Below are 21,641 nucleotides of genomic sequence, written 5' to 3'. Positions count from 1 at the left end.
CATTATTTTGAGTCACTTTGACCTAGAAACAAATTTTAAGTTTTGCGCACTAAAGTAAAATGGAAAGACTTTTCCAACATTTAAATGATTATATCTCTGCAATGGCATTTGGAGTAGAAATGGAATAATTATATAGAAAGTGTATAGAAAGCTGAGATTCCCCTTTTCACTTTAGTGCATAAAACTCAAAATGTTTTTCTGGGTCATAGTGGCACTAAAAGATTGAGCTTGTCACATTTTTCTACTACTTTGCATTGTTACAGTCTATATCTTATGAAGTATCCATCTTCATGAGAATGGATGAATGAATCTTATGGAGCTCCAGGTCAAGTTAAATGCTTTTGTGTTGCCTTTCTGTGCATCGTGACAGGCGAGTCAGGTCCACACTCCTTTGAGTGACAGCACTGTTTGAGTGAAAACTGCGGGTCAATTCGATCTCCAGAGCTGGGATGTATTTAACACCTTCTTTCTTTATCTGTTCTTACTCTGGACAATGAAGGATAAAATGACTGGCAGCTTGGGCTGTAATCAGAGAGACTAAGATAGGGCTGAGGAAGCGTATCTATATCTCATGAAGGGCTCTGGCTCAGTGGCTTCACGGCTGTAATCTGAACTTTTCCGCCTCCTCTCCAGCTTTCCTGACAAACTGCAGGTGAAGGAGGGAGTCTGTGATCTATCTCATGTCATGTTTTACAACGGGGGTTCAGACTATCTATACGACAGTGTCTCAGTGTTTTTACAAAGCTGGAAGATGTACTGTATGTATAGTTATACCTGCACGTTATGTTAGTTGTATGTTAGTTGGAAAATGATCAATGCCGCTAAGTTTGGTTATATTAGACAACATGGAGTTTATCGGCTTGTTGTTTCACATTAAATGAAATATTGTACTCAAAGCTCGGTTAGATTTTATCTGGCTTTATTTATGCTGTTAGGGATTTGTTTTTGTGAATTTTAAATTATTTTATTAGTATGTCAGTTTTAAAGAGTCGATCCTTCGGTTTAACCTTGTGCTATCCCCAGTGCTAGACCTCTGTGAACAGACACACAGTGCATTTCCACTAGCCTGTGTAGAAAAAGATCAACTTTAAATTACTGCGAGATAAACTTATGGCTTTGGTATACTTCATTTTTCCATGTCGGGCACTTTAGCCTTTCAAAGCGAGGCAAAAAGAACTGCACACTACGACTGCTTTGTGATAATCTTTAGTACAGTCAATGGCAGGTGCATGTGCAAACAACGTGTGCCTAGAAAAATGGGCTGTACGCGAACAGTCCACGTGTTCTGTGCTGATAAGGAAATTTGTGCCACATGCATTGTGCATGAGACATAGCGGCACGCACCAAAGAATACTTTGGCCTTTAGTAGAGCATGAATTTCCATACTGGTCTGAGATGGTTTGTGCTGGTTTGGTGCTGGTATAGCTGGTGGACTAGCACAGCCATGACGTTAACCAGCAAAAATTAGCAGATTAAGCTGGTTGACCATCAGTAGTCTTGCTAGTTAAGCTAGTTAAGAAGCCTCATTGGGACTCCAGCATCCAAAACACAAAATATGCTTGTGTCCAGATATGTCAATCTTTTCAGCAGGGAAGTAAGAGTTCATATTGTTTCTCACCACACTGAGCTGTTGGCCAGCTCTTTCAGGCTGTTGGGGTTGCGAATCAGTTTGTCAAGAGTGTTGACGATCTGCCCAAATTTGGGTCGTTCACTTCTGCTCTTCTCCCAGCAGTCCAGCATCAGTTGATGGAGAACCACAGGGCAGTCCATTGGAGCTGGAAGCCTGTAACCCTCATCTATAGCTTTTATGACCTGGAAACAGATGTATTCATATTACTTCTCATTTAATAAACACTTTCTTTAACAAAGCAACTTGCAGTTTATTTTTTAAGTGTCTTTCTCAAGTGCACAATTCTGGTTTCTTTGAACTTTTTGAAGTTTGAACCAACAACCATTATGTTATAAGACCAAGTGCTCTATTTTCATGAGTGCGCAAAGCGCAGCGCTATGCGCAACGACTGTCCGCAATGACTGTCTGCACCATTTTATCCAATTTTTGTGAGAGCGCTAATTCTAATAGAAATTTTCGTGTCAGCGCAAAACGCAAGTGGGCGTGGGTGGGAGTGTTTGCACTGTTGTGGGTGTAACATATGGTAATGAAGTTTGCTGTTTTCCTTAGAAATAGTTCATTGCGCTAAGACGTTTGAAAACCATGTCTTAACACAAAGTTTAAACTCAGTCCCTGCATTTGCAGTTTGGAGATTCCACCAGCAGGTGGTAAAATCATTTCCAAACTCTGAAAATATAGTGGAACATCAGATTTTGTCTCTGACAATCTGAGTTTTATATTAGTCTTATTTGAAAAAGAAAAAAAAACAAGTATGTGATTTGTGTTAAACTATCTATAGGTCATGGTTTATTTTTTTAATTATTATTATTATTATGTTTAAATTTACAATTTATGGTATAATTTGTAAGTCTAAAGGTATTTTTCCACCTGTTAAGTCACTGCAAAATGGGCCGGTGGAAGTAGTTGGAGAGAGTAAAATGTTTGGAATTGGTAGACTATGATTTTTTGACCACTTATTTTGATTTATTTTGATTTGTTTATTTAGTTTGAAGTGTAATTTCAATTTAGAAATAAATGAAACACGATTTATTTTTTATCGTGTTTCAATAAATTAATTTAATTTATCAAAATCGACTGATAGAAGTGAAGTGCGTGCCGATACAATCACTGTTAATACCAGCCATGATTTGTGTGTCAGTATGAAAATTATTAATAATACTAACATCCTCTGTAATTTAACGGAGCCTACATCCAAATTCTGACGAGAATCAGATTTTCCATGCATAAGAAAGGAGCCTGTCACTGTCATAGATATATGCCAGACAATTATCAAAAAGGCAGTTAATGCATAACATAAATTATTCTTCTAATTCATTGCATACGGTCCATTTACACTGCCAACTTCTTATGAATGTGCTGTCTTGGTTTATATCGCTGGTGCTTGAGGGAATGAACTATATATGCAGACGGTGGAATAATAACTGGAGAAAACCTCAGAATTATGATGCATTTAATCCAGCCCATTTGCGCGTTGCGCATGTGATTTTGCCAAACCTACTTGCGCCTAGACTTAGCAAATGCTTGCACGAAAATACCAACATTTCCTGGCCATGCCCACTGACTTTGCGCTTATGATTTATGGCATAGCGCAAGCACGCTTAAAATAGGGCACCAAGTCTTTAACCAATAAGCCACACCACCTTGTTTTTTACCATCTTAAATTCCTAGATGGTTTTAGATGGCCAGTTGTTTTTTTGTTTTGTTTTTTTATCAATTGTTGATAAAATTTTTGATTTTTTTTATCAATTGGCCAATTGTTTTTTTTTTTTTTTGTCTGATAGAGCAGTTGGTTATTATTGTTATTGAAGGTAAATCAGTTTGACCTGTGTTTGTCAGACCAGCCAAAACCAACATGAAAGTGCCTAAAACATACTTGTAAAGGTTAAAATTGTACCAGCAACTGGTAATTTAAGCCATCAATACAGACATCACTTTAAGAAGATTTTATTCTTTGAATGTTTGCAGGGACACACAGCTCAAGGCTATGTGGCTTTGCCCCCCTGAGATGTTTCAGTGGAAACGATATTAGTGGAGAAATTAGTGGAGCAGATTTCAATTTAAACAATACACACGAGAACATACTGTATGTGCTTCCAGTTTCTCAAGGACACTTACGTCTTGATTAGACATCTCCCAGTAAGGCCTCTCTCCATACGAGATAACCTCCCACATGACGATGCCATAACTCCAAACGTCGCTCGCTGAGGTGAACTTCCTGTACGCTATAGCCTCTGGGGCTGTCCATCGAATAGGAATTTTTCCACCCTTAAAAAAATAAATAAAAAAATAATAATGAATAAGCAGCTGGAAAAATGCCAGCCTAAGATGGTTTGCTGTTCTAAGCTATATTGGCCAAGCTGGTACTCAGTAGATGGTCTGCCCCAAACCCCTCTAAAACCATCAAACCAGACCAGTATGACCAGTGAAAATCAGTTTGATGTCCATCTTAGAACAGCTCCTCCATAAGATGGCTTACTTGCTTAAAAAAACATATTAAACCAACCTAAGCTGGTTCACTGGTCTTAGGTGGCCTCCCAGCCTGGCCAAGCTGGTGCTTGGCTGGTTTAGCTGGTTGGCCAACTGGTCTCCCAGCCTGACCAGCTGAAAAATGGCAAAAACCTGTTTAAAACCATCAAACCAGACAGTCAGACCAGTTGAAACCAGCTTGAAAGCCAGCTTAGGCTAGCTATCCCCCTTAAGATGGTTTTTTGCTTAAAACCAAACTAAGCTGGTTTGCTGGTCTTAGCTGATCTCCCAGTTTTGCCAAGCTGGTGCTCAGCTAGTTTAGCTAGTTAACCGAATGGTCTCCCAGCCTGACAGCTGAAAAAAATTCCCATAACATATAAAACCACCAAACTGACCAGCCTGAGTTGGCTGAGAGACCCGCTAAAACCAGCAAAGCCATTTAGGCTGGTTTACAATGCCAATTACCAGAATCCAAAACACAGCATTCAGTATTGCTGGTCTTTTCAAAAGGGATCTCTGAAAGGTATTACAGGATGGATCAGATCACTTTACTCCTTAAAAATTAAGATGGCAGTGAAAACTAGATAAAAAACACTGAAATTAAAGAGATCCATCAAATAAACCACAACCTAAGTGATACTTAGATTCATCTGAGGATGTTATAAAACAAAAACAATATAAACAATTTTTAATCACCTTAGTTCTTTCTTCATTTGTTTTTGTATGATCAGTGATAAACCTGAGCAGGCTGGGAGACAAGCTAAAACCAGCAAAACCATCTTAGGCTGGTTTAAAAAGGTGTTGTTGTTTTTTTTTCAGCAGTAATACACCTTCCTTACAGACTGCAGTACTGCGACATCCCTGTTATAGATACACAAAATACAAATCTAAAGGCTATTTTTGTTCTTTCAATTTCCACCACTATGACAAAGTCTATATTTACCTAAATGTCTTTTTAAATAGCTGCAGTCATTGGGAGTTAATCTCTGCAGTCAAAGTCAAACAAAAGACAAAATGGCTGTACTCTATATAGATATACGTGAGGAGCGTGCCAAAGAGCCGAACCAGAGCCCATGGGGTAAAATCATTTAAAGAGAATTTCAAAAAAGCAATCTTTACAGTTTTTTTAATTATATGAAGTCACGGCACATAAACGGGTGCCTCGTGTGGCCTGGAGAGTTTCATCTCGTCACAATTTCAGCCTTTAAGTGACTGGGAAAGGGGCTTTGAATGTCAGAGTTATTTTAAGGGTTCCTCACTGCGTTAAACACACATTTTGCCTCACTCTCACACAAACCCCTGCTGGAAATTCCATCTTGAACCAGCTAAGACCAGCAAACCAACTTAGGCTGGTTTAAGCTGCTTTGTTCAGCAAGGGGAACGTGGTGTTTTCTAGTTGGTCTAAGATGGTCCTTAGCTGGTCTTGGACCATCTTGGACCAGCAACAAGCAAGCTTCCAGCTGGTTATACCAGCTTAAGGTGGTCAGGCTGGTTTTTAGAACATGGTGGCTGATCGACCAGACCATCTTGTGTCAGCTAAAGATCAGCTTGGAGAAGCTATTGACTACCTGATGACCAGCTAAGACAAGCAAATGGCCAGCTTGGACCAGCTTAGACCAGCTAGAAACCATTTACCATGTTCTTAAACAGTGTCCAGCTTGAGCATGATACTACATCAAAAGTCAATCTGCAAGTCGGTCTGCTCAAGGTACCTTGTATTCATATGTGACAACTGTTTCTCCTGCTGAGTCTATGCTTTGTCCACCCAAGTGGACACCAACAGCAATGCACACACATAACCACACATCCCTCTCTTGTCCTTGTCCTTCATATACATCAACAGGGTGCTCACCATTTACGGAGTTGAGAGGAAAGGGAGAGAGGGTGCTAAAGATTTTGGGGGTTTAGGAGGCTGTTGTCCTGTCAGGAAGGGATGCAATTAATACATGCTGGGTGGACAGAAAGACTGACCCCTTAGTGGAAAGTCAACTCTCTCTTGTTCCCTGACATATTGCTGTATATTCTTTTTTTTTTATTTATTTATTTTTTTTTTTAATACAGCCAAACACTTTCATTGGACATGATAAACATTTTCAAATATATGGAAGACATTGAGACTTTCTTGAACTATCCCTGAAGAAAAGACCAGCATTAATTATAATGTTGGTTCAAGAAGTTATATGCTGGTTAGTGCTGGTGTGGTGATGGTCTACCTGGTCAACCAGCACAGCCATGCTGTTCACCATGCTGTTTTTGTGAAGCTGGTTGACCAATCTTGCTGGTCAAGCTAGTTAAGGAGCCTGGTGGGGACACCAGCACACCAGCATCCCATGCCAGGAACCAGCTTCCAAAACACAACATGCAGTATGCTGGTGTCCAACAACGCTGGTCTTTTCAACAGGGATGTCTCAAAGGTCTCACAGTATGTGTTAGATTTCTGTACTCCCCAAACATCGAGAAGGCAGTAAAAACTGTCTGAAAAAAAACTGAAATTAAAGAGATCCATTAACTAAACTATAACCTAAGTCAGAAGTACTCAATAGGCGGACTCCGGTTTCAATCCGGACTGAGCTCTAAATCTTTGTGCTAGTTATCTGACACCTGGCTAAGTGATTGTGTAAGTATACGTGAATACGTGCGCGGAGCAGGAAAAAAGCGCATTCAGCGCTAGAAATATTTCTCTCTGGAGCAGGAATAAAGCACGTTCAGTGCTGTGCGCTTTATTCCCGCTGCACGCGCGATGCCTCTCTCCCCGTTATAGACAGGAGGCTAATAACCACACCTGCAACTCATACATACAGTAAATTAGGCTTTAACATCAAAAACGTTAATGTGGTGCCTTTAGACTATTATGTTTTTTTTCCATGTCTAAATGTAGCTTTATTAATCAGCATATTACGAGCCTTTCATAATAAACAAACAAACAGATTTTTGTTCTAATTTTATGAAAATTAGATGTCATCATGGATGGCAAGGAAAGCCTATTTATACTTATTATGCAAACAGTATTTTAATGCTTCACTGTTGTTATGTAAATTGTTTGTTTGTTGTTAATAGATTCACTTTAAGGAAAATATAAAAATGGTCCATTCAGGCTTTTTACAGTTTTATAAATGTTCTCTCAGGGGATATCCCTGAACCCCCATACAGTGTCCCATATATATATATACAGTATATGATCTTATCTTTTAATATTCATATCCAAGTGCCCTCAACTGATGAAATCTTAATGTAATAGTTTAATCTTTTGGTAGAAAAGATCTCTCAGACCCAACTTCTTTGGCTGTATCTGGGCCCCCAATGTCCTCATTCCTGCCCAGTTTTGAAGAGACTATTTTGACTGTTTAGGAATATATATTATATATATATATATATATATATATATATATATATATATATATATATATATATATATATATATATATATATACAGGTGCATCTCAATAAATTAGAATGTCGTGGAGAAGTTCATTTATTTCAGTAATTCAACTCAAATTGTGAAACTTGTGTATTAAATAAATTCAATGCACACAGACTGAAGTAGTTTAAGTCTTTGGTTCTTTTAATTGTGATGATTTTGGCTCACATTTAACAAAAACCCACCAATTCACTATTTCAAAAAATTAGAATACAACATAAGACCAATAAAAAAAACATTTTTAGTGAATTGTTGGCCTTCCGGAAAGTATGTTAATTTACTGTATATGTACTCAATACTTGGTAGGGGCTCATTTTGCTTTAATTACTGCCTCAATTTGGCGTGGCATGGAGGTGATCAGTTTGTGGCACTGCTGAGGTGGTATGGAAGCCCAGGTTTCTTTGACAGTGGCCTTCAGCTCATCTGCATTTTTTAGTCTCTTGTTTCTCATTTTCCTCTTGACAATACCCCATAGATTCTTTATGGGGTTCTGGTCTGGTGAGTTTGCTGGCCAGTCAAGCACACCAAGACCATGGTCATTTAACCAACTTTTGGTGCTTTTGGCAGTGTGGGCAGGTGCCAAATCCTGCTGGAAAATGAAATCAGCATCTTTAAAAAGCTGGTCAGCAGAAGGAAGCATGAAGTGCTCCAAAATGTCTTGGTAAACGGGTGCAGTGACTTTGGTTTTCAAAAAACACAATGGACCAACACCAGCAGATGACATTGCACCCCAAATCATCACAGACTGTGGAAATTTAACACTGGACTTCAAGCAACTTGGGCTATGAACTTCTCCACCCTTCCTCCAGACTCTAGGACCTTGGTTTCCAAATGAAATACAAAACTTGCTCTCATCTGAAAAGAGGACTTAGGACCACTGGGCAACAGTCCAGTTCTTCTTCTCCTTAGCCCAGGTAAGACGCCTCTGACGTTGTCTGTGGTTCAGGAGTGGCTTAACAAGAGGAATATGACAACTGTAGCCAAATTCCTTGACACGTCTGTGTGTGGTGGCTCATGATGCCTTGACCCCAGCCTCAGTCCATTCCTTGTGAAGTTCACCCAAATTCTTGAATCGATTTTGCTTGACAATCCTCATAAGGCTGCGGTTCTCTCGGTTGTGCATCTTTTTCTTCCACACTTTTTCCTTCCACTCAACTTTCTGTTAACATGCTTGGATACAGCACTCTGTGAACAGCCAGCTTGAATGTTTGTGGCTTACCCTCCTTGTGAAGGGTGTCAATGATTGTCTTCTGGACAACTGTCAGATCAGCAGTCTTCCCCATGATTGTGTAGCCTAGTGAACCAAACTGAGAGACCATTTTGAAGGCTCAGAAAACCTTTGCAGGTGTTTTGAATTGATTATCTGATTGGCATGTCACCATATTCTAATTTTTTGAGATAGTGAATTGGTGGGTTTTTGTTAAATGTGAGCCAAAATCATCACAATTAAAAGAACCAAAGACTTAAACTACTTCAGTCTGTGTGCATTGAATTTATTTAATACACGAGTTTCACAATTTGAGTTGAATTACTGAAATAAATGAACTTTTCCATGACATTCTAATTTATTGAGATGCACCTGTAATATTGCTGCCAACGTGGCAAGTTATTTAAAAAAAAAAAAAAGCTATTTAAAAAAAAGATACATAATTTCTTAGCCATATATCTACTGACACCATGTAAGCTACATATTATTATCTGGACCTTTACTGGGAAGAAAATGTAGAGACCTGACCTCTTGGAACTTTAATTGAGTACCCTGACCTAAGTGATACTTAGATTCATCCTGCAAACAAGATGATATACAGTTGTGCTCAAAAATTTGCATACCCTGGCAGACATTTTGAAATTTTGGCATTGATTTTGAAAATATGATCATGCAAAAAAAAATATATATATATATATTTTTAAGGTTAAAAATTAACCTTTAATTGCCATTTAAACCTGTGTGTGTCACCTTGTGTGTCTGTAACAAGGCCAAACATTCAAGGGTATGTAAACTTTTGATCAGGGCCATTTAGGTGATTTCTGTTACCATTATGATTTAAAAAGGAGCCAAACAACTATGTGATAATAAATGGCTTCATGTGATCACTATCCTTAAATAAAAGACCGTTTTTTTTGCAGGATCAGTCATATTTTCAAAATCGATGCCAAAATGTCACAATTTTTGCCATGGTGTGCAAACTTTTGAGCACAACTGTATAACAAAAATGATACATTTTTAATCAGTTTAGTTCTTTGTTCATTCATTTTTGTAAAACTGATGATAAACCACTTTAGAATCACATATCCTTAAAAAAGATAAGGTGATTTACCCGTGTGGTGTATGCAGCTTCAGGATCATCCTCTAGCACTCTGGACAGGCCAAAGTCAGACACCTTACACACCAGGTTACTGTTGACCAGGATGTTGCGTGCTGCCAGGTCACGGTGGACGTAGCTCATGTCAGACAGATACTTCATTCCTGAAGCGATACCATGCATCATGCCCACCAACTGAATGATTGTGAACTGCCCATCATGTTTCTGGTAGAGAAGAGGGCATATGTATTACATTTGTGAACTTATTCGGCTTAAACAGGTGCTTAACACTTTTCAAAATAAAGGTTCTTCAAGTGTTCCTGGATGCTGACGTTTAGTTGGACCTGGTGAAATGTCCTCAGCAGTGTCTTAAGAGTTGCTTTCTGTTCAAATATTTACATTATTCAGTCTTCATGCATTTCTCAAACACTCCATTTTCACTGTTCCAATGGTTTTGCCACCAGTTCTCTGATTCATTATGCAAAAGACTCTGACCTCTGGTTTTATAGCTCTTTCTGTAATAGTTTCTATAATGTTAACAGGGCTTTATTAGTGTAAAAACATCTGGATTTGGTGCTTCTGTTAGCAAAACAAAAGAGCCCAGTCATCCATTTTGCCTCAAAAACAATCTCTGCAATGAGCAATTAGCCTGATGTCTTAATCTCCATATCTGGGCTGTACACTAATCTTGTTAAAACCTCACTTTTGTCCCTCTGAGCATTACAAATCTCATGCACTTGTATTTCATGCATCATATAGTGGGTAAGTTAATTACTCCATGTTTTGTGAAATGTGGACGTTGATTGATTGTCTGGTCTGATCAACTGAATGTTATCAATCTAGCAGCAGAAGCCACACTATACTTACAGTAAAAGCAGAAAATGTGATAGATACAGAGACAGAGAGAAATGTTTTGTTTCTGTACTAGTAAGTAATGCTTAACTGATCTGTCCTCTAATTAAACACATGTAGCTGGGTGGGCAAACTATGAGCTATTAGCCATAAAACAGACCCCATAATTATATTAGCTTTTTATGTGGGCTAAGGGGGTATTTATGGGCTTCATTATGTTCGCTGCAGAGAGATCGAAAGTCTCAGACAGGCCCTTTATTTAGGGGTGGGGGTGTCAGATTTCATTTTCATTTTCTCAAAGTGTAGGCAATTAAAAAGAGTCCTGACTTAAAGGAAAACGTATCTGTGCTGCATGTAATAAAATTTTGTGGCCCAATCCACTGGGTGACAAAGGCGGTAATAAATTAGCAAGGATTGCGGAAGAGACGTTATGGCACCGGGGTGGACCGAGCATCCCTTCATTATAAATCTACTGAGTTCATTCACTCACTTCCTGCCTCTATACCAGACACATTTGTCACATGTCTGCTCATACACATGCTCAAGGGTTATTATCGTTTACTAAAACTAAGACCAAAACTATTGATTTAAAAATAATTGTGTGAACAATTTGAAAAACACAAATAAATTAAAAATGGACAAAAAAAAAAGAAAAAAAAAAGCAAAGAAAAATAGTTATTACTGTAGTCATCTCTCTATTTTCATGTGGCAATTGAAAATATCTGTCTTAATAGCAGAATAGTGGGTGTTGCAGGTTAATTTGACAATTGTGCAGAAAATGCAAATGGTGTCCTGCAAAATCCACTTCATATGTACAGTATATATTCCTGGAAATTTTCTTTGTCCTCAGCTTTCTCCTTAACTATAATCATTAAAAAAAAAAAAAAAAAAAATGTAAACACCTATTTAAAAAACAAACTAACAAAGAAAAAAATGCTTGTACGCATGCTCCAAGGTTATCGTTTACTAAAACTAATATGAAAATATTGATTAAAAAATATTGAATAATATGATATTGATTTTAAAACTATTTTGTTAAGGGAGATAAAATAATTAATTGATAAAAATATCTATAATAAATGCAAAAAAACTAAAAAAAAACTAAAAACTAAAACTAAAACTTAAAACTAAAAGCAGTGGTTAAAAAACTGCAAAAAAATAAATAAATAAATGATGTTGCATTTCATAATCATCACACTATCTTCATGTCACAGTGGAGGGTGAGGGTTTAAGAGATTGAATGTGCATTGCAATAGGGGGACTAGTTATTTTAATTAGTCAATCTCCCACTTGGTGTTATTTTGAGCACTTCTATCTTTATAATGTAAAAGGTTTTGTTTGGAAAATGTTAATAAAGCATTATTGTTACATTTTGTTTTGTTTTATTTCCTAAGAAGGAACTGCATGCATTTTCCCAGGAAAACAAGTATATACTGTATAGTCACATTTCAGCCCTTTCAAAATCTGTGACTAATCGTGATTAACTATGAAAAATTACACTAATAATCATGACTAAAAATGTAATCGACAGACACCACTAAAAATAATATAGAAATGAAAAGAAAAAAAATATATAATACAATGACATAAAACGAAATAGAAATGTGTCCATGAAATAAAGACTAAACTTTATCTTAACCTCCATTGCTAAAAGTAACAAAAACAAAACTGAAATTTTAAGTAAATTTGAAAATACTCTTAAAATAGAAACTCACTTTAAAAATAAGAACTACAATAACCTTGGCACGCTTGCTCTACAGTAGAAAGGAGCAAAGGCCCTAAAGAAAAGTGTGCTACCTGAATCCATGCTGTGTCTCCTCCAAGCATCCATTACATGCTTAATTTCCCTCCAGTAATAGACTTTCAGGGAGGTGTACGTCACTTATACCCTTGAACGATGCTCATTTATTGAGTGTAGGTAATTAAATGTAAGGCAGCATCTTTAAATGGCATGTGAACATCAGTATGGACTTGTGCCATGGGCATTTTGCCTTTCTCACCTTTAGGAAAGTATCCAAAGATCCATTCTCCATGTACTCTGTAATAATCATCACAGGCTTGCCTGTAGACACACACACACACACACACACACACACACAAAAAAAAAGACAGAAAATACAAGATTTACCATCACAGCCTAAATGGAAAGAATAATAATAATAATAAAAAAAAAATGCCTTAACAGATTGATGATTCTACATAAAGCCACGCAGAAATAAATCATGGTAATGCCGTCATTAATCCTTTATCGCTGAAATGCTGAAACACAGGAATGGAGGGAAAAAGAGAGGAGGCTAATCCCTGGCCACACTCTCAGCTTCTCTTGTGGGCAGCCCCATTATTCAGCATGACAGACCTTCATCAGAGCCTTCCACCATCAAAGACAGCAGTTAATTAACCCCAGCTAATTCACTGAGAACCAATTAGAAAGCTTTGTTGTCATGATGGGCGGGCAGGACAGTCTGTGAGAGCCGATGGCAGGGCTCCACACCTGTTTTGATAGGCACAAGCAGTGATGGATGGTAGGTAGCAAAAGCCAGATTTCCTGTAATCTCGACACTTTCCGTTTTCCAGGATGCACTGGATTTGTCTTACAAATGACCTAGGATCCAATCCAGACCTCAAGCTGAGAAAATGAGGTGTTAGTCAATCAACTGAATGCAGCACGTCCGCCCTCTCTTCACTTTCATGAGCAATAGTTGGACAAGTATTAATTTACTGATTAACCTGAGAAACACACACATACTCGCTTCCCATATGAGATCAATAATGGAATAGCCTTCAGCATTTGTAAGGTCTTAGACATAAGTTGTTCCAAAGGTAGGCAGCAAAATGATGCTTGCTTCTAAGGGGTTGTTCACACCAAGAGATTTTTGCATCCATCTGCACTGTCTTTCAATCGTTTTTCTATGTAAATGTGTGGTAGACAGAATTCTTTGACCATTGCGTGGTGTTCTGCAATTTTTTAGTTTCTGAGTTCTTTAGAGAGTAAATAGTAGGCAGAATGCAGCGAGGCTACTAACTAGGTTTTGACCATAAGGCCTTGTCTGAAAGCCGATATCGAAAATAAAAATGTTCCACTGCCGTAGTGAGTCACGGTTAACAGGCTCTGTCATTTCCTTCTCAATCCTCTGACCTAAATACTGTACATCACTCTCAGGTCACAGAGAGTTCAAACGTTTAGCCAGCTTTGTTTAATTTGACAGACACATCCATGTACAGGTTTGACAGAACGAATCAAAACATGACCACTGAGAAAAATTACTATGTGCCTGTTGATTAGTTGGTCCGTCTGATTCTGGTGGTATACAGTAAACCATTCTTACCCCTGTTAAAAGGGAATGTGAGTACTATGTACAAAGCATTTTTTCCAAAACTGATGCTTACGGGAAGGTGAGTGTGGTACATGTAAAGACATGGAAAGCAATGTGAGGTGAAGAGAGCTCAGTATTTGAGATAGCAGGAAACTGATTCTCACTGGTCAGTAGTCAGTCTCATAAAAAACAAGCCTCATGGACATGAGAGTATACCTGCAACCTTGGCCTTATGTCTTATGCTCATGAAAACTGAAATGGATAGTTCACCTGAATAAATAAATAAATAAATAAAATAGCATGCTAAATGATCCTCTCTTTTGATAATCATATTCCTTCAAAAATGCTAGCATTACATGGCATTATTTATCCTCTGCAATTTGAACACCAGGAGACTTCTTTGTTGACAGCTAAAAATCTGCAAAACTAATTGTAGCTTTGGCATTTTATTTGTATTTTCCGAACTTTGGACAATGGAAAAACTTGATAGCTGCAAGTATGAATACAAGTACCTCAAGCAAAAAAAGCCAAAGAGAAAACAAAACAACAGGCCAAATAAAGGAAGCACACAATCAGAGACAGTATGAGACAGGTGACTCATATACATATGAATGGGAGAAATTGTGACACTGAACATGGCGGCTGTGGGAATGTAAGTCTCGCCTAACAGATAAAAGAGCCAATCACTTTTTTTGATAGACATCGATTGTCTGTTTATTCAAGAATGTGTATACACATTAGCTACAGCAGCCTACAAAATAGCGTTGTTGTGTGGTTTGAGCTAAAGAAGCACATTTTATGATACCATTGTTATCAAATTTTATTGCTGATTTGAAATGTTATTTGACCATAATCCTGACCAACTGGTTTTGTTTGAGCATTTGATCTTTCCCCATTCAAGTAGATAGTAACTGTACTTGAATCAATAGAAAATAGCTGCAAAAAGAAGTTTCGAATAGGCACGCAGAGTGAATTGGCTTGCCTTTCTCAAAAACAGAAAAAGTAAAAAGTCTTTGGTTACTTCCTCTCAAAAATAGTGCCTTTTCTGGCTATACAGTATATCAGTGTTTAGTAGAGACATAAGTACTTAGTTGTGGCCTGTTGTCCCTGTCTCTCTCAGGGACATGTAAACAGCAATCATGTCAGTGCTGATAAATGACTTTTATTCTTCACATCTCCACTTTGGAATACTGAGATATGTGCTCTAGTCAAAAGACATGAGAGGTGTATGTGTGTATATACAGTATGTGTGTGTCTCTATGTGTTTGTGAAAAACGGATTTGATCACCCCCTCAGAGCATCACCACGGCAACTGGCTGGTTATAAATCACCTAAAATTAAATCACTATCTCACCAAGATAAATGCCTTTCTCAACACCCCCAAACCACAAGCCACATGTCTCGTCCGAAAAAGAGAAAAAAATCCAATTCCCTTTTACTTTTTGGAGGCAGACTAATGTAGCTGTCAGCCGGAGAGAGAGGGGAAGCGGACGGCACTGTACTACATTCTGGGAATGGCACAGCAATGGGTGGCCTTGAGTCACCAGGCCTGCATGTATGTGCGTGACTGCTGTATCACAGAGACGACTGAAACAGCTGTTGGCTTTCATCCTGAAAAAGCGTGTGGCCGAGATAGTGGATCTGATCAGAGAAGCTCCCAGCAGCCTCCAGGAGCTCTGACCTCCGGGTAACAGCCTACGGAAAAGAAAGACTGCAGACTATAGGGGTTGATAAAGAGCCTTTATGTGATTCAAGATGGCTGCCAAGGGAATGAGTGATTTGATAGGCTCCACTTTCCTGGTAAACTTTCATTAAGCATTTTTTATTGTATTTGTTAGTAGTTTTCTACATTTAATCAAGTGAGTGTTCAAAGTTCATTAGAAAACAAATCAACAAAGGCAAAGTGTTTTTTATTGCCGATCTGCTGTTGTTTGGTGCTGGCTTCCAATAATTACCATACTGAAAGATAATCAAACTCCATCACCTGATCAGTGGATTGCGACTACAACGGAACAAACAAAGTTATACTGCTCTGGATATGGAAATTATATTTTATACTCAAGCTGTGGACAAAACAAATTGTTGCAAAGCAAAAAATCATCCTTATAAAACAAAAATCAGATAGGCAATAGTGGCACAAGCTGCAAACTTTTTTTGATTTTATTGCTGCTGGCCGGTGACATACATCTAAATCCTGGACCTGCTATGGGAGAACAACTGAGTAATATCTTCACAAGATCAACTCCTATCGAACCAGCCGGACCAACGGGGAACTTTATTCTCCAAGGCAGGAAAGGAAACGCTGCAGGGGGTGTAGTATCTGCGGTGGTGTTTGGTGCTGGTGAAGGCCTGAATCCCTGGTGTCTGTGTAGGAGAAGTGTTGGAGATGTGGTTGGATCTGTGTGGGCATTCCAGAAAAGGTTGTGGATACTCTCATGCATGGCATAGCGGACACGCCGGTCCAGGCGCATGTGGTGTGGTTGGCGGAGGACATGCGGGTTTGGTCGGGTGAAGTCGGAGAGTTTACTCCAAAAGTTAGATCAAATTAATGTATTGTTGACTGAATCAAACTTAGATTATGTTTGTTTAAGTGAAACAAGGCTTCAGTGCAATACTATGACGAGTATGATAGATATTCCTAGGTATGTTTGTTTTAGAAAAGATAGATCCTCGGGAATGGGTGCTGGGGTATTCATTTACATAAGAGATATATTTAACTGTAAGGAAATTGAATTAAATACTACACTTAAGTGTCTAGCCTTAAATGTTACACTCTTCGTATCATTTTTAATATTATCGTTTTATATAATCCCCGGTCATACACTGCATCTTTTTATGATGAAATAAAGATTTTATTGGAAATGTTTGATAATCACGCTGAAACGATGTTGTATGGAGATTATAACATCAACTGGTTGGATAAAAGTGGAAAACACAAATTAAAAATGATTATGACTAAATTTAAGTACCACCAGCTTATTAAAAGTCCAGCAAGAATGACAAAAAATAGTACAACTTTAACAGATCTCATTTTTACCAATAGAAAAGATCGAACCACAAAAACAAGTAATTTATTGATGGGTTTATCAGACCACAATTTGGTGCATACAGTCAGATAATTAACAAAACAACATTTACAAGGACATCAAAATCATGGATTTGATAGAGTCAGGTTTGGGATACCGAAATCCAAATGAACACAGTTTGAAACAGAGATGACTAATGCTGATTGGGGTAATGTCTTTCGAATAAATGATTGGAATTCTTGTTGCAATTCTTTAACTGAAATAGTGACTAAATTGGTTGATAAACACTATACACTTTTGAAATGCTCTAGAAAAAGGAAATCATTACCATGGCTAAATAGTGATATTCGTAATCATATGAAAAAACTAGACATTGCTTTAAAAAACTGCATTATCTTCTAAATTAAGTACAAATACCTTAATTTATAAAAGTCTTAGAAACAAAGTAGTACAAGAACTGCATAATTCAAAGTATCATATTACACTCAACTTACAGAGGACGCTAATGGACAAAGTTACATTTTATGGAAACAATTTAACAAATAAAACCCATAATCATCAGAGAATCAAAGAACTGCAAATAAATGGAGAGATTGTTAGTGACAAAGCCACTATTGTGCACAAATGTAATACATATTTTATATGCTCAGCAGAAGAATTGTGCAAAAACATTTACACTAACATTGTCAAAAGACAAGAGTGAGGAAGAAATACCAAATCCCCTTTATTATTATGGAAACTGATGAAAGGAAAATAAGTGAAATCATAAAGACTCTATCAAAATCTACAGCAAAATATATTTACAACTTGGATAGCAATTTTATTAAGAAATATGAATCCTTATTGACAGCTCCATTATCTCACTTAATAAACTTATTGTAACAGGGTTCAAAAGATAGGCAAGGAGGAGGCGGGAACTGGCAGAACAGTCAACATAACTTTAACGACATAAATAAAGTTAAGACAGACAGGGAGGGAGGGAGAGGAAGAGAGCAAGAGCGAGAGATCGTCTCTCTCTTGAACTGACACCTCCGGCTCATCTTTATCCCCCTCCCGGCTGATTAGGACAATTCAGTGCCGGGCATGTGTCCTTACGGCCCGGCCACGCCCTCCTCTTCATCACACTTATCAATTAGCAAAAGCAAATTCCCAGAAAATTGGAAAAAGCTATTATTACTCAAATTTTTTAATCTGGTGATTCCAATTTGGTCTCAAATTATTGTCCAACTTCAATTTTTACCTGTCATGTCTAAGGGCTTAGAGAAGGTAGTGGAAGAACAATAATAAATCACTTAGAGTGTAATAGGTTCCTTCACCCACAGCAGTTTGGTTTTAGGCCCCAGCACTCTATGGAAACTGCAAACTGTTATTTCTTGGAAAATGAAAGACGTTCTTTAGATCAGGGGCATGTTGTGGGAGCAGTTTTTATTTGACCTGAAAAAGGCATTCGATACTGTTAACCATTATAGTATTTTGTCTAAATTAACTGCTTTTAATTTTAGTAATCAAACACCTGAGTGGTTTGCCTCTTACCTACAAAAAAGAGCAATGTGTCATAATTGAGCAGGAAAATTAATCTTTTGTTAACAATAATCCAGAAATACCCCAAGGTTCAATTTTAGGTCCATTGCTTTTTAGTTTATTTATAAATGATTTGCCAAGTTGCTGCCCAGATATTAAGTGTCAGCTTTACGTTTTTTACACATCAGCTAAAACTCTAGCAAAGGCAGATGAGATTTTAAATGCAAATTTAGAGGTAATATCTCAGTGGCTCCAAAATAACCACCTCACTTTGAATGTCAGAAAAACAGTTTCTATGTGTTTCTCTAATAGAAAAGAAAAAGGAACAATGAAAATTAATCAATTTCAAATCAAAATCAATTTCTTAGGTTTTACTTTAGATTGTCAACTCACATTTGATAGACATGTAAAAACTTAGATAAAGATTAACTTACATTGTTTCAAATAAATTAGACAGTGCATTTCAAAGCAGGTGGCTCAGCTCTTTATGCATGCAATGATTTTGTCTCATATTTCATATTGCATTACAGTTTGGACTCAAACAAGTGATTCCACAGTAAATCGTATAATGTCACTTTACAATCAGGCTTTAAAAATCATGGACAATAAACCAAATCATGTGCATCATTGCAATATTATATATATATATATATATATATATATATATATATATATATATATATATATATATATATATATATATATATATTTGTTTCAAAATATTTATACATTTAAAAGAAACCAAAGCATCGTTTCCCAAAACCATTGTAAGCCTAAGTAGATAGTAGAATCCATTTTACGATACATCTTAGTTTTGCGGCCTGTTTCCCAAAAGCATCGTAACTTAAGCAGTACTTGAAAATGCTTGTAGATTAACGAGTGTTCTGGAGTAATCGTACAGCGCTAAGAAAATCGTAAAGACTTATGCAGACACATGCAGGACAAACATGGAATTACACCTGATACAATTTAAACACCTATAGAACACTTTATGCTTATTTAATATCAGTTTACATATGTTTTAATTATTTATTTTTTAACCGAAAAGGCTAATAATAATAATAATAATAATAATAATAATAATAATAATAATAATAATAATGAATGTATAAAATGGTTGGTATGATTGTTGCAGAGAACAGTAAAAATTACAATCACAAAAAAGAGAGAGAAGGACTAACATAAAAAAAAAAAAAAAAAAAAACTAAAATGTCCATGACTCCAAAACTAACTAAAAATAAAATACCACAAATTAATTTTAGTTTTTGATACAAAGTATATTATAAAATGTTAAACGTTTACAACCCACCTCCATTAAACATGAAAATGCCACTTGATAGTGACAAGAAATTTTACAGCATAAACATACATTATAACATTTGTTTAACATATATTGTTTTTCTCCTCCTTAAAAAGTATTTTTGGGAAGCTACTGGTTATATATAAAAAAAAAAACTTTTTTCACATCTTTAATTTTGGATACATTTTTGAAAAAAAGGCATTTTGTGTAGTAAAAGTGTAAGCTTATATATAAAATAAATAATATATTAAAAGCAGTAAGTGTAAGAAATTTGACTATTTAAAACTTAAAAAAATGGGGAATATTGATATCGATGGTATAATTGAAATAATAAAGAATAGCAATCTATATGTAATGTACTAAATTTAATATATATATATATATATATATATATATATATATATATATATACACTACCGGACAGAAGTTTTGAAACACTTGACTGAAATGTTTCTCATGATCTTAAAAATCTTTTGATCTGAAGGCGTATGCTTAAATGTTTGAAATGAGTTTTGTAGACAAAAATATAATTGTGCCAACGTATTAATTTATTTAATTATAAAACTAAAGTTTAATTTAATTTTATTTAATTTTTTTTTTTATTGATGACTTGGACCAAATAATAAAGAAAAGCAGCCAATAAGTGCCCAACATAGATGGGAACTCCTTCAATACTGTTTAAAAAGCATCCCAGGGTGATATCTCAAGAAGGCTAAATATAACACAGTTTTGATTTATTTTGGATATTGTTTAGTCACAACATAATTCCCATAGTTCCATTTATTTTATTCTATAGTGTTGATGACTTTACTATTATTCTAAAATGTGAAAAAAAAAAAAAAAATTACAATAAAGAATGAGTGTGTTTCAAAACGTTTGACTGGTAGTGTATATATATATATATATATATATATATATATATAGTTAATATACCAATCAGCCATCATTATGTAGGTCCCCTCGTGCCGCCAAAACAGTGCCAGCCCGCATCTTAGAATAGCATTCTGAAATTATATTCTTCTCACCACAATTGAACAGAGCGGTTATCTGAGTTACCGTAGACTTTGTCAGTTTGAACCAGTCTGACAGTTCTCTGTTGACCTCTCTCATCAACAAGGCATTTCCGTCCACAGAACTGCCACTCACTGCATGTTTTTTTGTTTTTTTTGGCACCATTCGGAGCAAATTCTAGAGACTGTTGTGTGTGAAAATCCCAGGAGATCAGCAGAGATCAGCAAAAAAAAAAAAAAAAAACATCCACTGAGTGGCAGTTCTGTGGACGGAAATGCCTATATATATATATATATATATATATATATATATATATATATATATATATATATATATATATATAGGGTTGGGAGGGTTACTTTTGGAATTTATTCCACTACAGATTACAGAATACATGCTGTAAAATGTAATTTGTAACGTATTCCATTAGATTACTCAAAGTCAGTAACATATTCTAAATACTTTGGATTACTTCTTTAGCAATGGTAGATTTTTAATCTCAAAGGTTTTACTAGAAAAAAAGAAATTATGATCCAACGTGAATTTTCTTGATAAAAAATATGATCGTGCCTGGGAACATGTGCATGTAAAATGGTCAAAAACAGCATTTTAGCTTAGCGTAAAACTGACAATTTACACAAGATTTATATCTATTTCTTCTGCTTCAAACTTCAAACTTCTCTGTCTGCTCGTATGAGTGTAACACATCATAAAGTGTTTCACCACTGTTCAAATGCACTTTGGATAGCATCATTTATATGTATATATTGTTTTCCATCTGAAAGGACTAAATATATAAT

General features: G+C 36.4%; 1 protein-coding gene across 1 annotated transcript in view; it reads right to left on the bottom strand.

Annotated features, from left to right (window-relative positions):
• Window positions 1-21,641, bottom strand: part of LOC127440514 (ephrin type-A receptor 3-like) — a 225,783-nt gene that overhangs the window by 8,655 nt on the left and 195,487 nt on the right. The window contains exons 12-15 of the mRNA XM_051697142.1: window positions 12,670-12,731; window positions 9,833-10,042; window positions 3,746-3,895; window positions 1,619-1,812 (exon numbers count right to left, since the gene is read on the bottom strand). Of these exons, the coding sequence (XP_051553102.1) occupies window positions 1,619-1,812; window positions 3,746-3,895; window positions 9,833-10,042; window positions 12,670-12,731 (616 nt within the window). The remainder of the gene's footprint in view (window positions 1-1,618; window positions 1,813-3,745; window positions 3,896-9,832; window positions 10,043-12,669; window positions 12,732-21,641) is intronic.

This window comes from Myxocyprinus asiaticus, chromosome 5, assembly GCF_019703515.2.
Source record: "Myxocyprinus asiaticus isolate MX2 ecotype Aquarium Trade chromosome 5, UBuf_Myxa_2, whole genome shotgun sequence".
Taxonomy (NCBI): Eukaryota; Metazoa; Chordata; class Actinopteri; order Cypriniformes; family Catostomidae; genus Myxocyprinus; species Myxocyprinus asiaticus.
Note: the sequence above shows the minus strand (reverse complement) of the source record. Positions and strands in the feature narration are given on the sequence as shown.